This window comes from Pararge aegeria, chromosome 4 (genome assembly GCF_905163445.1).
Source record: "Pararge aegeria chromosome 4, ilParAegt1.1, whole genome shotgun sequence".
In the NCBI taxonomy this organism is placed as follows: domain Eukaryota; kingdom Metazoa; phylum Arthropoda; class Insecta; order Lepidoptera; family Nymphalidae; genus Pararge; species Pararge aegeria.
Window position 1 is genome coordinate 3,192,445 of NC_053183.1, and position 19,468 is coordinate 3,211,912.

Consider the following 19,468-nt stretch of genomic DNA (forward strand, 5'->3'; position numbering starts at 1 on the left):
CCTGCTCGCATCTGACGGCTTTGTTCGTAAATACACAGCGTACGGTAAATCAAAATGGCGGCCGGTACTGTGGTGTGCGTAAGCGCAGCCTTTAACAATAGATATTTTGGCATCCGGGCCAGAACAGTGACTGTACTCATTAGATTTTATTACGATGTATGTAAATATTGCTGATTTATTTCATAAATTTGTACGGTTTTCTTTAAAAAACCGTGAGAACGCATTCACGCACACATGCAGAGATACGCGAAGGAATGTTGATTCAATGGAGAAATCAAGCAATTCAACACCACTCGGCGCTGGCAACCAATCGAGAGCTTTTGAGCTTAGTAGTTATGCGTCCACAGCACAGATGGCGCTATAAACTATAATGCGAAATTATAGGGGTGGTTTCGAAGGGGAAATATTGTTATCTAGTCCGTTGAACTTTTAAACAATAATAATTTTGAACTTGTAACGTATCTAACAGGGATACATTACCTCATTTAGAATATGGCATATCACTAGGGGCACATACAAAACGGTTACATCTGTTTGATCAATAATCACGTTGCTACATCTCGTGTTTATGTTTTAAGATTAAGAACGTCTCCATTAGCGTACTAAAAATTAACAAAAATGGCAATGTGTTTTGAGAAACATCCTTTTGAAATTGAATCAGAAGATCGGCTTACGACTATAAATTCAAAAATATTTGAGATTAAAAAGAAAATACAGTTATCAGGTTTGTAAGTTTTGCCCTTCTATTTATCTATTGTTTGTCTTTATCTAGGCCGCCAAACATTTTCTGCGAGATTTCCAGGGGAAGGCAGCTGCACTGAGGGGAGGCCCCATGTACAATACACAACATAATAAAACATAACTATGTACAAATCGCAATATTCCTAAAACTATACATCTATACAAATAAACGACTGACGAATCAAACCATCCTGGGTTTGATTATGAGTCAGTTACTACTAGACCAAAACAGCAAACTAATAAAGCTAACGCTCCTCGGTAACTTTATTAGTTAGTAGTTTGAAAAGTAGCTGGCTGTATACTGTTCAGATGTCTAAAGTGGTACCTTCCAAAGAACTTCTTGTGATAGAACTAGCTGTGCCCTGCGGTTTCACCCGCATCAACCACGTATCGCAGCGTAGTTCGCCCAGCGGTTTAGTACTGTATCTTCAATAATACTTAATAGTATCTTCAAAAATAAGGAACCTTTCCAGTAAAATATATTAAAAATTGGTTAAGAAATGACGGAGTTATGAAGTGAAATCGACAAAAACTTACATCAAAACGAACCCTACTGTTTTTCGGGATGATTTATATTTTATTTTCATCTGGAGTATCAGCTCAGCAAATTACACTAAAGCAAATTTTTTTCGGGATAAAAAGTATATTTTATTTGAATTCGGGGTATCAGCTACAAATTGTACAAAAACACGTTCAGTAGTTTTCGCACAAACCAACAGACATACAGACAAACAGATACACAGAGAGACAAACAATAATTTAAAAATTGCATTTTTTTCCTTCTATTACTTATTTCTAACGTCTCCCAGTAATTTTTTTGCAAAAATCTTTACACAGCTAGTCTACGATTTAATTATATGCACCTATCTACAGATAGAAGATATATAGAATTTACCTAAACACACCTATTTGGAGAGGCTCTCCAGATAGGTGTTTTATCCCACATAGGTGTGTGTTTGGCCATCGATAATTGATGATGGCATATGTCTCCAATATTTTTCAACGCCCTGAAATTTGAACTAGCAATTTCACTTCTGGGTGGTCACTTAAGTTTGCAAACTATTGTATTCAACCATTCATTCAAAATACAAACGCCTGAGATAGAAAGCTTCTTGTTTTTGAACTTGTTTAAGAATATGAAAGAAAGAAAACAAAGATTATTAATAAAATCAAGCAATAATGAAGCCAAAGCTTATTAACTCATTGTTTAAGAGGGTCAAAGAAAATCACACTACGAAGAGAATGAAGCCGAGAAGAAACAGAACAGCGATCTCATTGATACCCTCAAGAAGGAAATCCGTCTGAGACTCTATGAACTTGCGCAAGCAAAGGAAATCGTGGCAGACGAGGAAGCCCAGGTTAAGAAGTATTTAAACGACGTGTGTTATATTGGTAACAAAAGTGCTGACCAGGTATGTTATCTGTCTAGTATTACTGACAATTACGTCTGTTTCGCCAATTAATATCTTTATCGGATGGAAGAAGGCGTTACTTTGCGACCATGATAATGAAAAATCAAGCTTAATTTGCTATACTCCGCGAAAAACAGGAAAATCTGTATGGTGTAATTTATAATTTCTTCAATCCTTATACTCCACACCAAACAGATCTTCGGCAATCCTCAGGAGATGTTGACTTTACAATGAATAATTGTTAAGTCTACTCTTAATATATCAAATTAATTCACTCTTATAGCAAATTAAAATTGATTTTAATGGAAACGCAAATGTTTCGCCGTCCGTTGACGCGTTAGATCTCCCGTTCCTCGCAGTCTTTCGGCGCTAAATGCACTGCTGACGGAGTCACCTCACTGTGACATAGTTGCGGATCCTTGGAACACCGTTGGTAACCATTGCCTACAGTATTGTGAGAAATATAATAACACCATGTTTTTGGCTTAACTTAATTAGTTCAATTGTTATATAATTTATATTTTTGTTTTATTTTGCTTTTTCTGTTCTCGTTTCAATCTGCGTAATTAAATCTACTGTGTATTTAATTAGTGTAATTGGTGTTAACCGTAGTACGGAATTGAATTAAAATAAATAAAATAAAATATGTAAATAAAAAAATTGTGGCACAAAATAGAATTGATTATGTTTTATGAAACAAAAACGACTTCGCCCGCGTCCTCTTCGGATTTTTTTTAAATCCAGGATGTCCCATTTCCATTCCAGATCGGTTATTATATACGCAAGTATATTAATGTAACGGACAAAGAAAACTCCCACCAGAACAGACTAGAGAAAATTCACAAATTATATCCCCCTGGCGAGCTAGAATCCAGGTCCTCCCACATAAAGACCACACACAAACCACTAAATTAATAAATTAATGGAGATTTTGTATTACAGTTAATACACAATTTAGACTTGAAAGTGATTGAACAGAGGAAGATACTAGACTTACTGAAGTATGAAAAAGGTAGTAAGAAGAAAAAGTTGCGTGAACTAGAAACGGAGTACGAGAAACTTCTAATCGAAAGTACTAAAAGCGATTTGGTTAAGTCTAAGATAACAACCAGGGCTAGAAAGGTTTGTTTTCTATTTATTTTGTGCATTATTTTGTCATGAGAAAAAAATCTGCATCAATGATGAGCAGGATGCGCTGAAGCTCCAACAGTAGTTTGTAAATATGAAGCAATAAATGGGAAAATCCCTTTATAGAGCTCTGGGTCACATTCATACACTAAGTGTTCAAGAGGGGACTTACCTTACCTTACTTAGTTTTGGCTCTTCTTAGACCAGGGCACGTTTGGAACCCTCGTCGCTTTAGGTTTAAGTTGGCGAACGAATTTATCACCATCCCCTTACAATTATGTAAACATATATGTATGAACGCTTCATAAGTGCCTGTGATAGGCCTACATGAATAAAAAAAATTTTAATTTGAATTATTGATATGTTTGGCCAATTTTAATTAATAAAATAGTTAATAAGATAATTGTTACAAGCTATAGAATTTTACCCGAAATAAACGTTATTATTAATGTTATTAATAAGCATGCACCGTTCTTTGGCAGGATAGTAGGGCCAGTAAACAGGGTCATCCATATTTAATTGGAAATCAAAAATGTCCTTCCCAGTTTCGGCTAAGATACCAAATTTGTATTTTCAGTTTTTTTTCAGTATTTTCTGCCACGTTCGACTTGAACGTATTAAAAGTATGATTTAGTATTCCATATATTTATTGAATTGGGTTAATCTAGTACTTTTGCTTTCAATATTTTCAGAATGTATCACACCTAGAAAATGAAATTCACAAAGTTCTCATTCAGTGGACTGAAGCAGAACTAGTCAAGAAAAAGTATTTTTCTATCAGGTAACTATGAAAGGTAAACGACGAAGATTAATGATATGCTGTCTTCTATACTTATAATAAAACTGTAACTGGAAGATTTCTGTACATTTAATATATTTAAATTTAAATTTTTATCAATTTTACTTGATACCTCCGTTAAATTTGAATCGATTTTGATAATTCTTTTTTATTAATTTGAAAGTGTATTCTATCAAGCATGTGTTGTAATTTTAATGAAGATCTGATAAATATTGTCGGAGATAAAGGACATAAATCTTCACAGATAACAGCAAGTCGCAAGGCATTTGGGACAACGATCGAATGCATGCGTACCATCTTACTTATATTATAAATGCGAAAGATTGTGAGTATGGATGTATGTATGTATGGATCGATGGACATGTTTAAAGTAATCATTAATATTTAAAAAAAAAGTCCTGGAGGCTAAATGTCTGACTATTGAGGCACAATAACCGCTTTTTGTTATAATTCGTCAATCACGGGTACAATCTTAAGATGGTGACGTTCCTATCAAATCTTATCCAAATAAATAGTTTTATAGTTAAAAATGATTATGTACCTGCAAATTCCTCTTTAAATTATTCAAATTGGACCTATCGTTTAGACGTTACGACGGGTATAGAAATGCTAAATAATGTTTTAATTATATTTGATGCAGACGAAGTTGCGCGGGTCAGCTAGTTATAAATAAAACAATTTGAAAATATTGATTAACTTATATCTTCAGGCAAGCTCTCATCGAAGACTCAGTAAAATTTGAAAGTTCACTCTGCCGTATTGAGGAGCTATTGAAAAAACAAAAGGAAGAAATTCAAAAACTAGAGGTAAATTCATATCTTTTCAAGAGCAAATTTAAGATTTAAGCATAAAAGTTTGAAAAGTTGTCAGGCCGGGTTTCATGTTTGTTTAAAATTTTTAAAAATAAAGGTGCGTTTAAAGACAGCTAATATCCAATAAAAAAATTAGCTAATAAGTATTACCAGATTAACGCTATTGAATCTGCCTCAGGTAGTACGTGAAGAGGCAGCCGAAATGCGCATACGTGCAACAGCGGCCACTTCCGCGGAGGCTGCCAGGGCTCACGACGCTGAGCACGGGAGGGCGGCTGAAAGAGCCTACTTCGCGCAACGCTTCGATGAACGGAAGCGTGAATTGGAGAAACTGGAGAAGAGAATATTTCCGCCACCAGGTGAATACATTTTCAGTTACTATGAAAATTTTAATAATCCAACGCTAAATGTCTTACCGGAACGCCGAACTTCTTTGTGGCCAAGGTATTAACCAGCCACAGCCGAAGCTAAACGGTTATAATGATAGGCATTTTAAGCTGTTTAACTAATAAATAATAACAATTATACTAAATATATTAGGACAATACACATACGCCATCTAGCTCCAAAGTAAGCGTAGCTTGTGTTATGGGTACTAAGATGACTGATGAATATTTTGATGAATAATATACAAAAATACATAGAGTATAACATATGAACACCCAGGCACTGAAAAACATTCACGCTCATCACACATTTTCCAGTAGTGGGAATCGAATCCACGGCCTTGGGCTCAGAAAGCAAGGTCGCTGCAAACTGCGCCGATGGGCTTTCCATAAATGGGTCCTAGTTGCCAAAATAAACAAATTATTACCATTATTACTTACTTCCTTCTTGCAGTCAGAGCTGTTCGACAAGAATCAGCGAGATCAACTGAAGGAGAGACGGTCGCTGAAGATCAATCAGCTGCCGTTCAGATGGAAGATATCTTCCAAAGATTGATGAAACTAACCGGTAAACGACATTATATGTAATAGTTTACAACACATTGTATATCCTACTTCTCTGAATCAGGCATTCTCTCTTCTTAGTGTCAGAAATGGTCGAAGTCAACGCAAACCTTTCTGGCGCAGAATAAAAACCACTCTTCTTTTTAAAGTGCTTCTCGAAAAGGCGGTTAGACACTGCATACCATTTCGCAGTTGCCAGTAATTATTTTCCCTCTAATGTTCTAAAAGTTTACTTTAACTGAGAAAATGGAAAAAAATTGTGAGCTAGCGACATTCCGCGGGTTTAAAGTGCGCGGGGCGTTTTGACTGTTTTTGGACACAATGCACAGCATGCAATAATGGCTAAATGAGGATTCTGTACCTGTGTCCTTAATACTGTGATTCCTGGATTTTCGTTTATTTATTTTTTGAAAAAAGAGTATTTTAGGATATAAGGTTAAGACTTCATTTCATTCGTTAAGGCCTCCGTAATGTAGACAGGTATACTTTTCGGACTAATGTTCGTAAAAATATCACTATCTTTAACAGTGTAGAAGAACATAGTGAAGAAACCTGCATGCCTCAGAGTTCTTCATAATATTATACAAGGCGTGTATAGTCTAACAATCTGGTAATGGCCACCTTGGCGGACTAATACATAAACCCTTGTCATTTTGAGATAAGACCCATGCCTTGTAGTGGGCGGACAATGGGTTGATATGATGATAATACAGTTGACTATATTTCCAGGAGTAACAGATCCCGAAGAAGTATTCGACAGATTTAGATCCCAAAGGGAGACGTCCAAGCGGTTGAATTATTTACAACAGACGACAGAGGAAGAGAAGCTACAGTTGGAACAGACGCAGACTACTCTGATGGCTGAGCTGGAGGGATACAAATTCGCATCTGTTAGGGATAAGGACGAGTAAATAACTAGTTCTTTTTTTTTTATTCCACCGCAAGTTAGCCCCTGACTGCAATCTCATATGACAAGTTATGCAGTTTAAACTGGTAGCGGACTAACCTGTTAAAGTTATGACAGCTACTACCCTCCTACCCACTAAGCTCCTACCCAATGCGCTATCACCGTTTTTATGCATACCAATACATATTTTTATATACACCATAATGTGATATATATAAATAAACTACGACAATACACACATTGCCATCTAGCCCCAAAGTAAGCGTAGCTTGTGTTATGGGTACTCAGTCGTCTGACTGATGAATATTTTTATGAAAAACATAAATAAATAATTATAATATACAGATAAACAACCTGGTACTGAAAAACGTTTATGCTCATCACACAAACATTCTCCAGTTGTGGGAACCAAACACACAGCCTTAGACTCCGAAATCAGCCCGATACGACAATGGGCTGCCAAATTAAATTCAAACCATAAGGTAACCATTATGGTTATGGTTAAAGTATAGTTTATATACCGTATCGTACCGAAACGCTTAATCATTTAGCAGCACGCCTTGTTGGTAGGGTAGGGAACCAGCCATGGCCGAAGTATCTTATCAGACCACACGAAATTCATAAATTATAATCCGAATTGCCCTAGCTGAGAAACCAACCTAGGATCTCCCGCATATAAGACCACAGAGCTTAACACTGTGCCAGGAAAGTCGTCAAAAAGTTTACTGAATGATCAGGTGACGAGTACCAGTGTATTTTGAGACAATAATTACACAGATATATTCATCCCCGGTTCACACCAACAAGGTGAATTTAAATAAAAAATAGTAAGAAAACTTTCACTTATCTTTCACGCATGTAAACGTAAAACTTAGGGTTATTCAAAATGTGTTTGTGTATGCTGTGTTATTTTTTCAGGGGTCAAGACGAAATACAGGAGTTGAAAGCAAAAATAAAGGAAGAAGAAGAAAAGTATAAGGAATTATTGAAGGAGTTCGAGAACCTGGAGACATTCCTCTTGGAGATCAAGAGATTGGTGTACGACTTGTGCAAAATGTTGGATGTAAGTATCTCACTAAAGGAAGGAAGGAAGGAAGTGGTGCTAAATGTATTACTTAATCGCTTAGCGGCACGTCTTTGTCGGTAGGGTGGTAACTAGCCAGAAGCCGGCAGAAGTCTACAAACAGACAAGACCAGAGTTTTCAGAAATTATAAAATCCCAAATTTCCCTTACCGAGATTCGAACCTGGGACCTCTTACTTAGGAGGTCGTCAAAACACTATTGAGAACTCTTATGCGAGCAGGTTTTCTCAGGATGTTTTCCTTCACCGTTGAAGCAAGTGATATTTTAATCGCTTAGATACAGCAATACCTAACTATGGTTTGAGTCCAAGGCTGCGGGTTAGACTCCCACAGCTGGAGAATGTGTGATGAACATGAATGTAGTTCAGTGTCTGGGTGTTTATCTGTATATCCTACTTTCCTACTTATTTCCTGCTTATATTATAAATGTGAAAGTGTGGACGTTTTTTACTCAATCACGCAAAATCGGCTGATCGGATTTGGATGAAATTTGGCATGCATGTAGCCTTTGACATGTAAAAGAACAAAGGCTACCTGTCATCCCGATTCCTTAAGTAGTTCTCGAGGGGAAATTGAAAATTGTTTACGAGCTAAGCCACGGGTTAGAAATTTGGTACCCATGTCACCTATGCTATGGAAAAGAACAAGTACTTTCTATACCGATCTCTCAAATAGTTTCCGTGGTAAGATTAAAAATTGCAAACGAGCGAAGTTTAAGACCCAAGTCGACGCAAAAGAAGTCGCGGGCCGAAGCTAGTATATAGAAATTTCATCAGTCATCTTAGTGCACATAACACAAGCTACACTTACTTTGGGGCTAGATGGTGATGTGTGTATTTTTTTTGAAGTTATACTTCTTTTGGTGCGTTAGGGAAAAATGATGAGTGTAAATTTATACGATGCGCGCGCACACCGTCACATAAAACCGACACCATGAAGTTAGCTATAGTCAACATTTTAGTTTTTCAAAAAAAGCTTTGACAATGTACACTTTCAATTGTCAAAGTCTGCAGGCTCATTCCGGTGATTAAATTGAAAAAAAATCGCGAATTTGAGTGAAAATTGGTTGTCCGATAATGAGACAACTAGATAATGCGTTATAATAAAACTTTCACTGTATAAAAACCTTTTTTCTATTGGCGAAAGATGAAATTTTTGAAAAGATTTTTATATTGTAACGCCAAAGAAGTATAACTTCCAACGCGTGTACATTACCTACACACTACACACACGTTTTTTTAAATTATCTATCAAATTCCACAGGTTGTAGGAGAACCAGCGATGCCAGAATGGACGGCTGAAGCTCGGGACATTGGTGAAACCGTCTCGGTCCTAGCAGCGCGATACAGTAATGCCAGAAACCGCTGCATAGAACTAGCTCCCAAACAGAAGGATTACGCTGTCGTCGCTTCCAATGTAATTAACACTAACAACTAAAATAAAACGATGATACGTTTTATTTCCTATATTATCAAAATTAAGCTTAATTTGCTATACTCCTTGAAAAGCAGGATGCTCCGGTTTCGGAGCGAAACGTGCGTAGAGGGTGTATTGCCGAGGATATGTGTGGTGTGGAGTATAAGGATTGAAGAAATTATAAATTACACCACACAGATTCTCCTGCTTTTCGCGGAGTATAGCAAATTAAGCTTAATTTTGATAATATATCATGGATTTCCGCAAAGTAACGCCTGCTTCTATACAATATACAATATTTCCTATATTGTTAAGCTAGGTAAAGTAAATACATGTTGGTAAGTAAATACATGGCGCAAAGTTGAGCGCTGTGAATTTAACTACGAGGTCTCGGGTTCGATTCCCGGCAATTTGGGAATTTTTTAATATCTGAATTTTCTCTGGTCTGGTCTAGTGGGAGGCTGTGGCCGTAGCTCGTTACCACCCCACCGACAAAGACGTGCCGCTAAGCGATTTAGTGTTCCGGTGCGATGTCGCGTTTGAGTTTCAAGGCTAAAGTGAATAGGCTTTTTCTAGGCAAGCGTGCTCCAACCTAGACCTCATCATTGCTTTCTAACGGGCATGATTGTCGTCAAACGCTGGCCTATCATTAATAAAAAAAAAAAAAAATATTGTCTAACATGTTAGCCCGCTACCATCTTCGACTGCATCATCACTTAACACCAGGTGTGATAAACAAATAAATTTTAAAGGCATCTACCTACTTTAATAGATAAGAGACCTGTTGTTTTTTTTTATTTTTTTTTTATTATTATAATTGACGGACAAAGCAGATCCATCTGATGGTAATTGATAAACCGTCGCCTATAAACAGAGCAATACTTCAATGTGAAACAGAATTACGAAATAATATTGAAGGATGCACAAGTATTATATATCATAAGAAATCACTCTGTAAAAGTATTAAATAAAAAGAAGCATATTTATTTTTCCATAAAAACTAATTCAAAACATTCCAAATGTTTACTTATGACAACCCTATTGAAGATAAAAGACCGACACGCGCATAGTAGCTACGCTACGCGACGCGTACTTAATAAAGGAGACAGACAGGGGCAGGAGTCACATGATTTTAATTTTGCATGTGATGTTGGGGCTCTATCTGATTTCTCTCAGTAAAACTATGGTAGTGGTTTACTCAAACACTTTTAGATTTTCGGTTTTATACATAAGTCTCAGAGACAGTACATAATATACCTCTAAAGCCTCCGAAGTATTATTTCGGATTTCATTTACACGTTAACGTTTTTAACTTCGACGTTTGACGGCCTTCTGGCGGGATGGGCAGCGACCCTGCTTTCTGAGGCCGTGGTTTCGATTCCCACAATTGGAAAATGCCCGGAGGAAGATCTTCCTATTGTTACGGTCGAGTGTGTCACCATAGCTCCCGTACACATATAAATAAATATAAAACACTTATAGATCGACAAGTTTTTACTGAGAAAAATTTAAACGGATTCGGTAGTGTAGTATGGTAATAGTGATTCTTTTGTGTGGTGGCCTACTCCCTTTCGAAGAAGTCCAGTAGAGCGCTATTTTACGAACTAACTATACCGAAACAGTAATATCCCTATCCCTATCCCTACTTCCCTACTAATATTTTAAATGTCAATGTAAGTTTGTTTGTTACGCTTTCACGCAAAAACTACTTAACCGATCCTCATGAAACTTTGTACACAAATTCTTGGAAGTGTTAGAAGTAATATAAAATACTTTTTATCCCGAAATTACCCTCGGTTCCTTCGGGAGAGGGGATGAAAGTGTTTCACGAACTTACACCGTAACTCCTACAAATTATAACCGATTTAAATAATTATTTTTGTACTATAGAGGTTATAATATGTTTTTAATTTTGCCCAAACTTTGTGTAGATCTGATGAATGTTGTTGAAGATAAGGAAAGAACTCCTCAGCGGGCAGCAGCAAACCCCTCATTTAAGGCTAAGCTATACTGAATACTTTAATTTTTTTAGAACAAAAACTAAATTGAATGCCACATCAAAAAACAAAATCAAACGCAGACGAAGTCGCGGGCACCAGCTAATAAGTCTATAATTACTATGTTTGCTAAAAGTTACTTAGGTACTTACGATAAATTTACAGAAAATCCCTTCTCTTCGGAAAATATCAATCCTAAAAAAATTCTCTATTCTCGTTCCAGACAACAAGTGGAGCGCCCTCTGTGACCGGAGTGAGTGCTCGAAGCCCGAGCACAACGAAAGAATCAGAGAAGGCCCTGCCAACTTACAAAGAACTCGTTACCAAAGAACCTGTAAAGGCTCCACGTAAGTACACAGTTTTCTGGTCTGGTTGGAGGCTTTGGCCTAGGCTAGTTACCACCCTACAGACATAAACGTGCCGCTAAGCGATTTAGTGTTCCGCTGCGATGTCGCGTAGAAACCGATTAATGGTTAACCAAACTCCCTAGCAGGTTAGCTTGCTACTATCTTAGATTGCATCAGCACCACCAGGTGAGATTTCAGTTAAGGGCTAACTTGTAATAGGATAAAAAAACGTACGTTTACTTATTCGACCGCATGAAAGTTAAATACGATTTCCAAGGAATCGAAATTGCGCCATCTATTTACAATATCGGGAAACAGTATTGTAAATAGATGGCGTAATTTCCAGCCCTATACATATGCCAGCCCCGAAGAAGAATCGACTCAAATTACAGCAGAATAAATGCCTGTGCCTTATCGTAGGAGCTCAGAGGTACGTCCACAACGACGTTCTCGGACACCTAAACAAAGTCCAGGTAGCAGTCTTCCTGTGAAGAAAAGTCCGGGCAAGGAGTACGAGGGGATTACGCCAGTACCCCTCGATTGGTCTAGGCAAATACAGAAGACCCGAACATATCTTTCGATTCCGTATAAATCGTAGTTAACTGTCGATCGAATAGGTAGAAAATCTCACCCAAGGCACCAAGATACGAAGAATTTTAGTACTTACCTACTTGGTTATCTACCTACGAGTACAGTTTTTATGACATAGCTCGTCTGGGGAAGTAATTTCGCCATTTTTATTTCTGCCGCTTGGATGTACCGGTAGCGTGTACTTCTACAAACATATACAACATATAACAGAATTACAAAATAATATTGAATGATGCATAAGTACATTTCATTAGGAATCACCCTGTAAAAATATTGAATCAAATGCTTATTTATTTTTCCATACAAGCGAATTCAAAATATTCTAAGTAATTATTAATGACAACCAGTGGCGTGCATAGAGGGTATGCACAGGGTACGCAGATGATATAAAATGAAGAAAATCTCCAATACGAGTTATAAATACTTACGAGTGGGCTTTTTATAGCTCTTACAATGCCTATCCTTAAGTTTTTAATGACAACCCTATTGAAGATAAAAGACCGACACGCGCATAGGACCTACGCTAAGCGACGAGTACCTAATAAAGTGACAGGAGTCAAATGATTTTAATTTGGTATGTCGTGTTAGGGCTGAATATGATTTCTTTCAGTTAAAACTTTGCGGTTTCACAGATAAATCTCAGTGACAGTACATAAATGTACCTCTAAAGCATGTGAAGTATTAATTCGGTTTTCATTTACACGTTGTATATTATGTCCATTGCAGCTTCTGACGAGGAAGAAGACATCCCATCCCGATGTTATCTGAAGCGTCAAGCTCAACTGATCGTCGACACCAAGTGCAGGAGAAAAGGTTTCCGTACTCCATACCCCAGGAAGTGAAGTGAAGATGTCGTCTGCAGATCATACTTGCTCGTATATTGTTAAGTTAGAGCTATGGGTATCCCAATTTTAACGGAGCATGCTTCGGAAATATGATCAAGTTTCTGAATTGTTGAGCAATGATTTTTGACCAACTGACCATTCCGTAACCATCCGTTAAGTTAAGCGACGTTAACAAAAGTTTTATTAAAAACAAACAGTGACGTTCATCCATGCACAAAAGTTGTGCCTAAGTGTCTGCCTAAAGCTCTGTAACTTCTCATTTTGAGAGGAGACCCGTGCCTTGTAGGCCGGTAATGGGTTGATTAAACCGATTAAACAGAAAACGACTGACAGTAGGTAACTGAAGTATTACAATTAATTGAAACTATGAAAGCTATTTTAGTTCAATTGAACCGACTTCCAGAAACTTGGTATGGTTACGTTTAACGATTTAAGCCTACAAATAAAGATTTTTGATCGAAACAAAGTATTTCATTAGCTGATTAACCTAAACCAATAATAAATACGATGCATCTTACAGCTTAGCATTATCGTCCCTACTATTATTATAAAGGTCAATGTAAGTTTGTTTGTTACGCTTTCACGCAAAAACTACTAAACGGATCCTCATGAAACTTTGTACAAAATATTCTTGGAAGTGGTAGAAGTAATATAGGATACTTTTTATCCCGACATTAAGCTCGGTTCCTTTGGGAGAAAGGATGAAAGTGTTTGAAGATTTTACACTATAACTCCGATAAATTATAACCGATTTAAATAATTATTTTTGTACTATAGAGGTTATACTATGTTTTTATTTTGGCCAAACTGTGGTTGGAGATAGAGAACAGAACTCCTCAGCGGACAGCAGCAAACCCCACATTTAAGGCTTAGCGATACCGAATACTTTAATTTTCTTTAGAACAACAACTAAATTTAATGCCACATCAAAAACAAAATCAGACGCAGACAAAGTCGCGGGCAACAGCTAGTAACATTATAAAAATAGTTCTACAATCCAATTTTTTTATCAAACAAGGTTTAATTAATGGTGTTCAATAAGGCAGATGGAAAAGTTGTTATTCTCATATAAAGATTATTGACTCCTTGCTTGAATGACATTGATGTCAAAGATTGACAATCAATCAAAAGCAAAGTTAATGGATTTATATGAAATTTACATAATATACAAAAATATAATAGGATAATTTATTTTTAGATGGTTTTATTGTAGGATACTCAATTTGTACTTAATCATGTTTTGCCCTCACAAGAATTCATATCTGCAGCTAGTATGCGCGGTGAACCCGCGGGTCATAAACAAAGCAGTTGATAGAGCGATGGAGAAGAAACATTTTGATCCGCGCACAGGTGTGTACACTGTTGGTATAATTGTAAACAATTGTAACAATTTAAGTTGTTAATTATTGTTTCCCTACAAAAATATTTTCTTTATTTGACAATGTAGTCGATGTAACACTAAGACAAACTATAAAAAAAAAAATTAACATACTAATATACCGGTATTATTAAATTGGTGAGGGAACCTACCTAACCTTGGTAACTAACTTTCAGCTTTGCTCGAGACCTCCAAATCTTGATAGCTCAAAGCTTTGCTTTAATTTAATTTTTACACCACTCGTTCGACAATGCCTTATTACATAGCCGACGGCCGAGTCCAAGGTCGTAAGTTCGATTCCCACAACTGGAAAATGTTTGTGTGATGAACATGAATGTTTTTCAGTGTCTGGGTGTTTATCTGTATATTATAAGTATTTATGTGTATTATATTCATAAAAAAATATTCATCAGCTATCTTAGTACCCATAACACAAGCTACGCTTACTTTGGGGCTAGATGGCGATGTGTGTATTGTCATAGTATATAGTATAGTATATAGTATAGCCTAGTATTGAAAGGTCAAGTAAGTCAATTTATCATAGGCTTAGCGGGTACGTTATGTGGTACGGGAGTCTCTAGGGGCTTTTATGATTTGAATAAGTAGAATATTGCTATCTCGCTCTAACGTACGATGGTGTTCCACTCACCAGAGGCAGAGTATAGATTGCAAAAATAAACCTTCCAAAACTTGATTTTATGGCCTCGCAAGGTATTAAAGTAGAGTATTCAAGTAAGGGTTTAAGCTACCTTCGTTTTGGGCGCCCCTAAACCCCGCGGTACACTCAGGATTCTAGATGCAACACCCTCTCGGAAGTAACTCTAAGAATCTCTCGTTTGCATGGGATTTTAGAGTAAACGGCGACCGTAACGTAATACATTGCTTTACCCCCTTGTTGAACTAAGTATCTACTATTATCGTAAACAAATATATTTTGCTATTTAATTCGTTTCCGACAGGATACATAAATAAATATCTATCTAACATAGAACTAAAACAACATTCTGAACTTACATGTGATGCTCTTAATAAACGCAGAATACACACCGTAGTCAAAAGATCACAATTATCAAACACATTAATAAATTATTTTGTTTTCTGGGACCTCATTTGTATAACAAAATAAATTAGTAAACAAACATCTACCCTCTCAACAAAATAAATAAAAAAAAAAAGCCATAACTACATGTTTAAAGATTTTATCATATGACGATACTGAAAACCTACTTACTATATTAAAATAAAAAGTACACCCTTTTGCTGTCAAAATATAATTTATTTACATTTAATTTACAAACCATCCATTTTATGTACTCTTTACATACCTTCATTTACATGAGTGATTACAGTGATACACACCCTCTTCATTGTATTACAATCATATTTAAAAATTTATAAAATACTATTATTTTTAAGAAATTAAATTTATGTTCAATATTTAAGCTTACAATTATTAAAATATCCTAGGGGGTGAAGGCACTGAAGCTGAAATACAAGGTTTCTTAGTTTAGCTCTGAAGCTTGTAGTAAAAAAAAATTAAAAATAAGAATACCATTTACTGAATTGTAAAATTAGACTTAAGATTTCATGGAAATAAACATTATTATTATATTTTAGGTATTAATGAAATTTATTACTATCTATACTTATAATAAAATTGTAACTGAAAGATTTCTGTACATTTAATATATTTTGAAAATGACCTGAAATGATGCTTTATAATCGACGCTGAGTCTAAAACAGATTTTTATTTAATTTTTGTTTGTCTGTCTGTCTGTCTTTCCGGGCATCACGTGAAAACTACTGAACGGATTTAAATAAAATTTGGTATAGTATAGTTGTAGCTGATATACCGGGTCAACATATAGGATACTTTTTATCCCGATAAACAATAAATTTTCTTACGGGAAATGGGATGAAACTTTTTATCAATTTTACTTCATAGCTCCTTCATGAAGATCTGATAAATATTATCGGAGATAAAGGACATAACTCTTCACAGATAACAGCAAGTCGCGAGGCATATCGGACAACGATCGAATGCATGCGTATCATCCTACTAAATATTAATATTATAAATGCGAAAGAAATAAAGTAATAATTATTAAGTTTCATTATATACCTGCAAATTCAGTTTTGAAATATTCAAATTGAACCTATCGCTTAGAAGTTGCAACGCGTATAGAATAACACGTACGGCCGCGAATAACATAGTTTGGAAATAAAACAGGTCCACCTGGTAGGTAGCGCTGCAATTAGTTTCTAGGGTTTTTCTAGGTGCAGACGAAGTTGCGGTCAGCGAAGGTCAGCTGGTGATGAATATAGTATAACACGCCACTGTTGGACTAAAGATCACTCAACTTGGAGGTTCTCCCATAATCAGCAGTAGATGTTAGTAATTGCAAAGATGAGGATGCTGATCGTTCTCCGATAGTCGGTAGATTCCCTTAGTCACCTCGTACGATACCTGCGGGGAGACGAGGGGTGGTGACAACTGTATTCTGATCCGCTGTTACCACACAGGAAACTCTTATCATATTCAGCAGTAATGTGTTCCCCAGAAGCACCAGCAGCACAGAGGCTAGAATCAATGCAGCCGTCCTTATACGCCCCGCACGTGGACATCACACGGGCTCGCCTCGGCTTTGGTCGGGTAGGACTACGTCTCATAAACAGAGACCTACACTCGCCCGACCATCTCGTGCAATTGCAGGCTTTGCATAGCATATGGGATCAGGTATTTGTTAATTAGACTCTTAATAAAACTGTGGCCACGTTTAAAAAGTATTAGAGAATTCTTGTGATTGTGTGTGTACTTAATGTGTATATATATAAAAATGTTATGTTGGTTTGTATACGTTTCAAAAACTCAAAAAGTTCTGCACCGTTCGAGCTGAAATTTCAGCATGATATATAATACGCATCAAGGATTGTTTTTATCTATTTTTCTCAACCATTCAATCACAATGTGCCACAGCGAAGCGTGGCTGGGTACAGCTAGTAGCATATAAATTTTGAACTTAGAAACCCCCGACTTTTAATATCGTTTATGTTATTCGACTTGTAAAGACCGTTTTTTTGATACCCATATTTAAGGAGTTGTAAAAAATGTTTCGCCATTATCAAGACGCGGCCATCTTGGATTTGATATTTGTCATAGTGTAGTAGTAGTCTACAAGTCGAGCACTGTCATTTGAATCCTATATTGACACACACTGAGACACTCACATTGTACAGTGTACACACACACAAACTCAAACTCATACACATACACTTCCATACACACACACAACTATGTGTTTAAAATACTATGTTATACTTATTGTTTATTTTAGGTTTTTCTGTTTAGATTACATTCCCTATATGACAAAGTAGATTTTCTCGATCAACAATATGGTCTGACTTGCCTACCTATTTCAGGTCCAAATATCAGAGAACGCTATGTTCTTGATAAATCTTCACGTAGGATATCGCCTGATCGACCTAATGCTGGAACGTGACGCTGTAGTCCGCGAAAAAGTATGTCTTATACTCACCATCCTAGCTTCTTATTATCAGGGAAGAAAACAGATCATGTCAAGGATAAAGATTGTTGAAAACCTCATGTGGCTTGTACTTAGAGATCGAAGAGAAATAAGATATGCAGCGGCTTATACCTTAAGGACTCTAAGTAGCGATCGTTGCTCCGTTGAAACATTACTAACATGCGAAAATATTATAGAAAACTTGCTAAAAATGGTCAAAAATGATTATACAGGAATTGTACTCTTACATCTCAAAACTCTTGAGAATCTAACAGAATGGAACCCTGAAGGACCACTCAAAGCAAACGCTTTTCAAATCATGCTACAATTATTTTCGAACCAGGACCCAAGGATAGTCTGTGGGGCAATGGATTGCATGACACAATTGTGTAAACACCCTATAGGGAAACAATTGGCTGATATTTACGACCTAACATTTGTATTGAGACCTTTCATAATGTCCCAATCAATAGAAATAAGGATCAGCGCAGTTGGTTTGATGGAGTATACAACTTTAACAACGCGTTCAAAATGGCGTGCTAAAGAATGCTGCGAGGAACTGACCAAGCGTTTAGTTTCTTTATGCTGCGGCACCAACAAACCGCCACTTCAATTAAGAAGTATGCAAGTTCTGATAAACCTCTGCGACTGTCCAGATATAAGGCACCATATGAAACGCCATTGGGAGAGGAAAGTAAAAGCTTTAAAAATACGAAATCATGAAGAATGGGACGGTACAACGGAAACAACGAGCTATGGCCTTGAAACTGGCCACAATTATAGAACGATGTGCATCGAGGGTGTTGAGACTATTAAGAATGATTATGGGGATAATGCAGAAGTGATCAACGTTCATAGTTACTTGAGACGAATGCATGAAGTAAAAGCACGTTTACTTTATGCTATAAATTGGAAATCTTTCAAAGATTAAGAAGTGTAAACAATATCTTCAAGACACAGTAGTGCCAATTATGTTATAAATAAACTGACAGATCAGAAAACGCCGTAATTTTCGAAATGTTTTCCATAAAAAACAACAATAGCATTAGTCATATTAAATTAGTTCAGTTTAGAGATTTATATACAACACTATGACACTATGTATGTTATACTACTCGTAGTTGTCGTCTTAAAGAATCATTGACCATCGGCTTCCTGCGACTCACTTGATGTCGTCCGTCCTCCTAGTGGAAGAGTCTACTAAGGCTGCCAGTCCGCCGGAGCAGAGCGAGGCAGCGGAGCCGAGAAACGGAGAAATATTAACCAATAGGATTGCACAAAATCTCCGCTGCTCTTAAGTGAACCAGACACAGTACGCAACTGCGCTCCGCATTAGACCGTTTCTCGGCTCCACTGCCTCGCTCCGCTCCGGTGGACGGGCAGCCTAATGATACGCTTTCCGGTGCTCCTTTCCTTTATTCTAGGACCTTGGGCTCTAACATCCGTCGCATCGATCTTAGCTTATGCCCATTAATACTTCCGGTTTGCAGCTCATTAAGCTATGTTCTTCTATGATTCCGGGTCGTGATTTGATAATG

The 19,468-nt window shown here is 36.8% G+C and overlaps 2 protein-coding genes across 3 annotated transcripts; both read left to right on the forward strand.

Moving 5' to 3' along the window:
* The first annotated feature begins 618 nt into the window (after window positions 1-618).
* Window positions 619-13,025, forward strand: LOC120637695 (coiled-coil domain-containing protein 150). Its single transcript, XM_039909647.1, has 12 exons — window positions 619-724; window positions 1,954-2,153; window positions 3,096-3,275; window positions 3,974-4,062; window positions 4,790-4,886; window positions 5,071-5,251; window positions 5,733-5,846; window positions 6,572-6,749; window positions 7,668-7,812; window positions 9,096-9,248; window positions 11,469-11,592; window positions 12,910-13,025. The coding sequence occupies exons 1-12, from the start codon at window positions 619-621 to the stop codon at window positions 13,023-13,025; spliced, it is 1,683 nt and encodes a 560-aa protein (XP_039765581.1).
* Window positions 13,026-14,184: 1,159 nt separating this feature from the next.
* LOC120623213 lies at window positions 14,185-18,957 on the forward strand. 2 transcript variants are annotated; one of them, XM_039889098.1, is made up of 3 exons: window positions 14,185-14,378; window positions 16,968-17,143; window positions 17,827-18,957. In XM_039889098.1, the coding sequence occupies exons 1-3, from the start codon at window positions 14,264-14,266 to the stop codon at window positions 18,859-18,861; spliced, it is 1,326 nt and encodes a 441-aa protein (XP_039745032.1). In that variant the 5' UTR covers window positions 14,185-14,263; the 3' UTR covers window positions 18,862-18,957. The 2 variants fall into 2 exon arrangements, with proteins under 2 accessions (XP_039745032.1, XP_039745033.1); XM_039889099.1 differs by having other exon boundaries at window positions 16,971-17,143.
* Window positions 18,958-19,468: the final 511 nt, after the last annotated feature.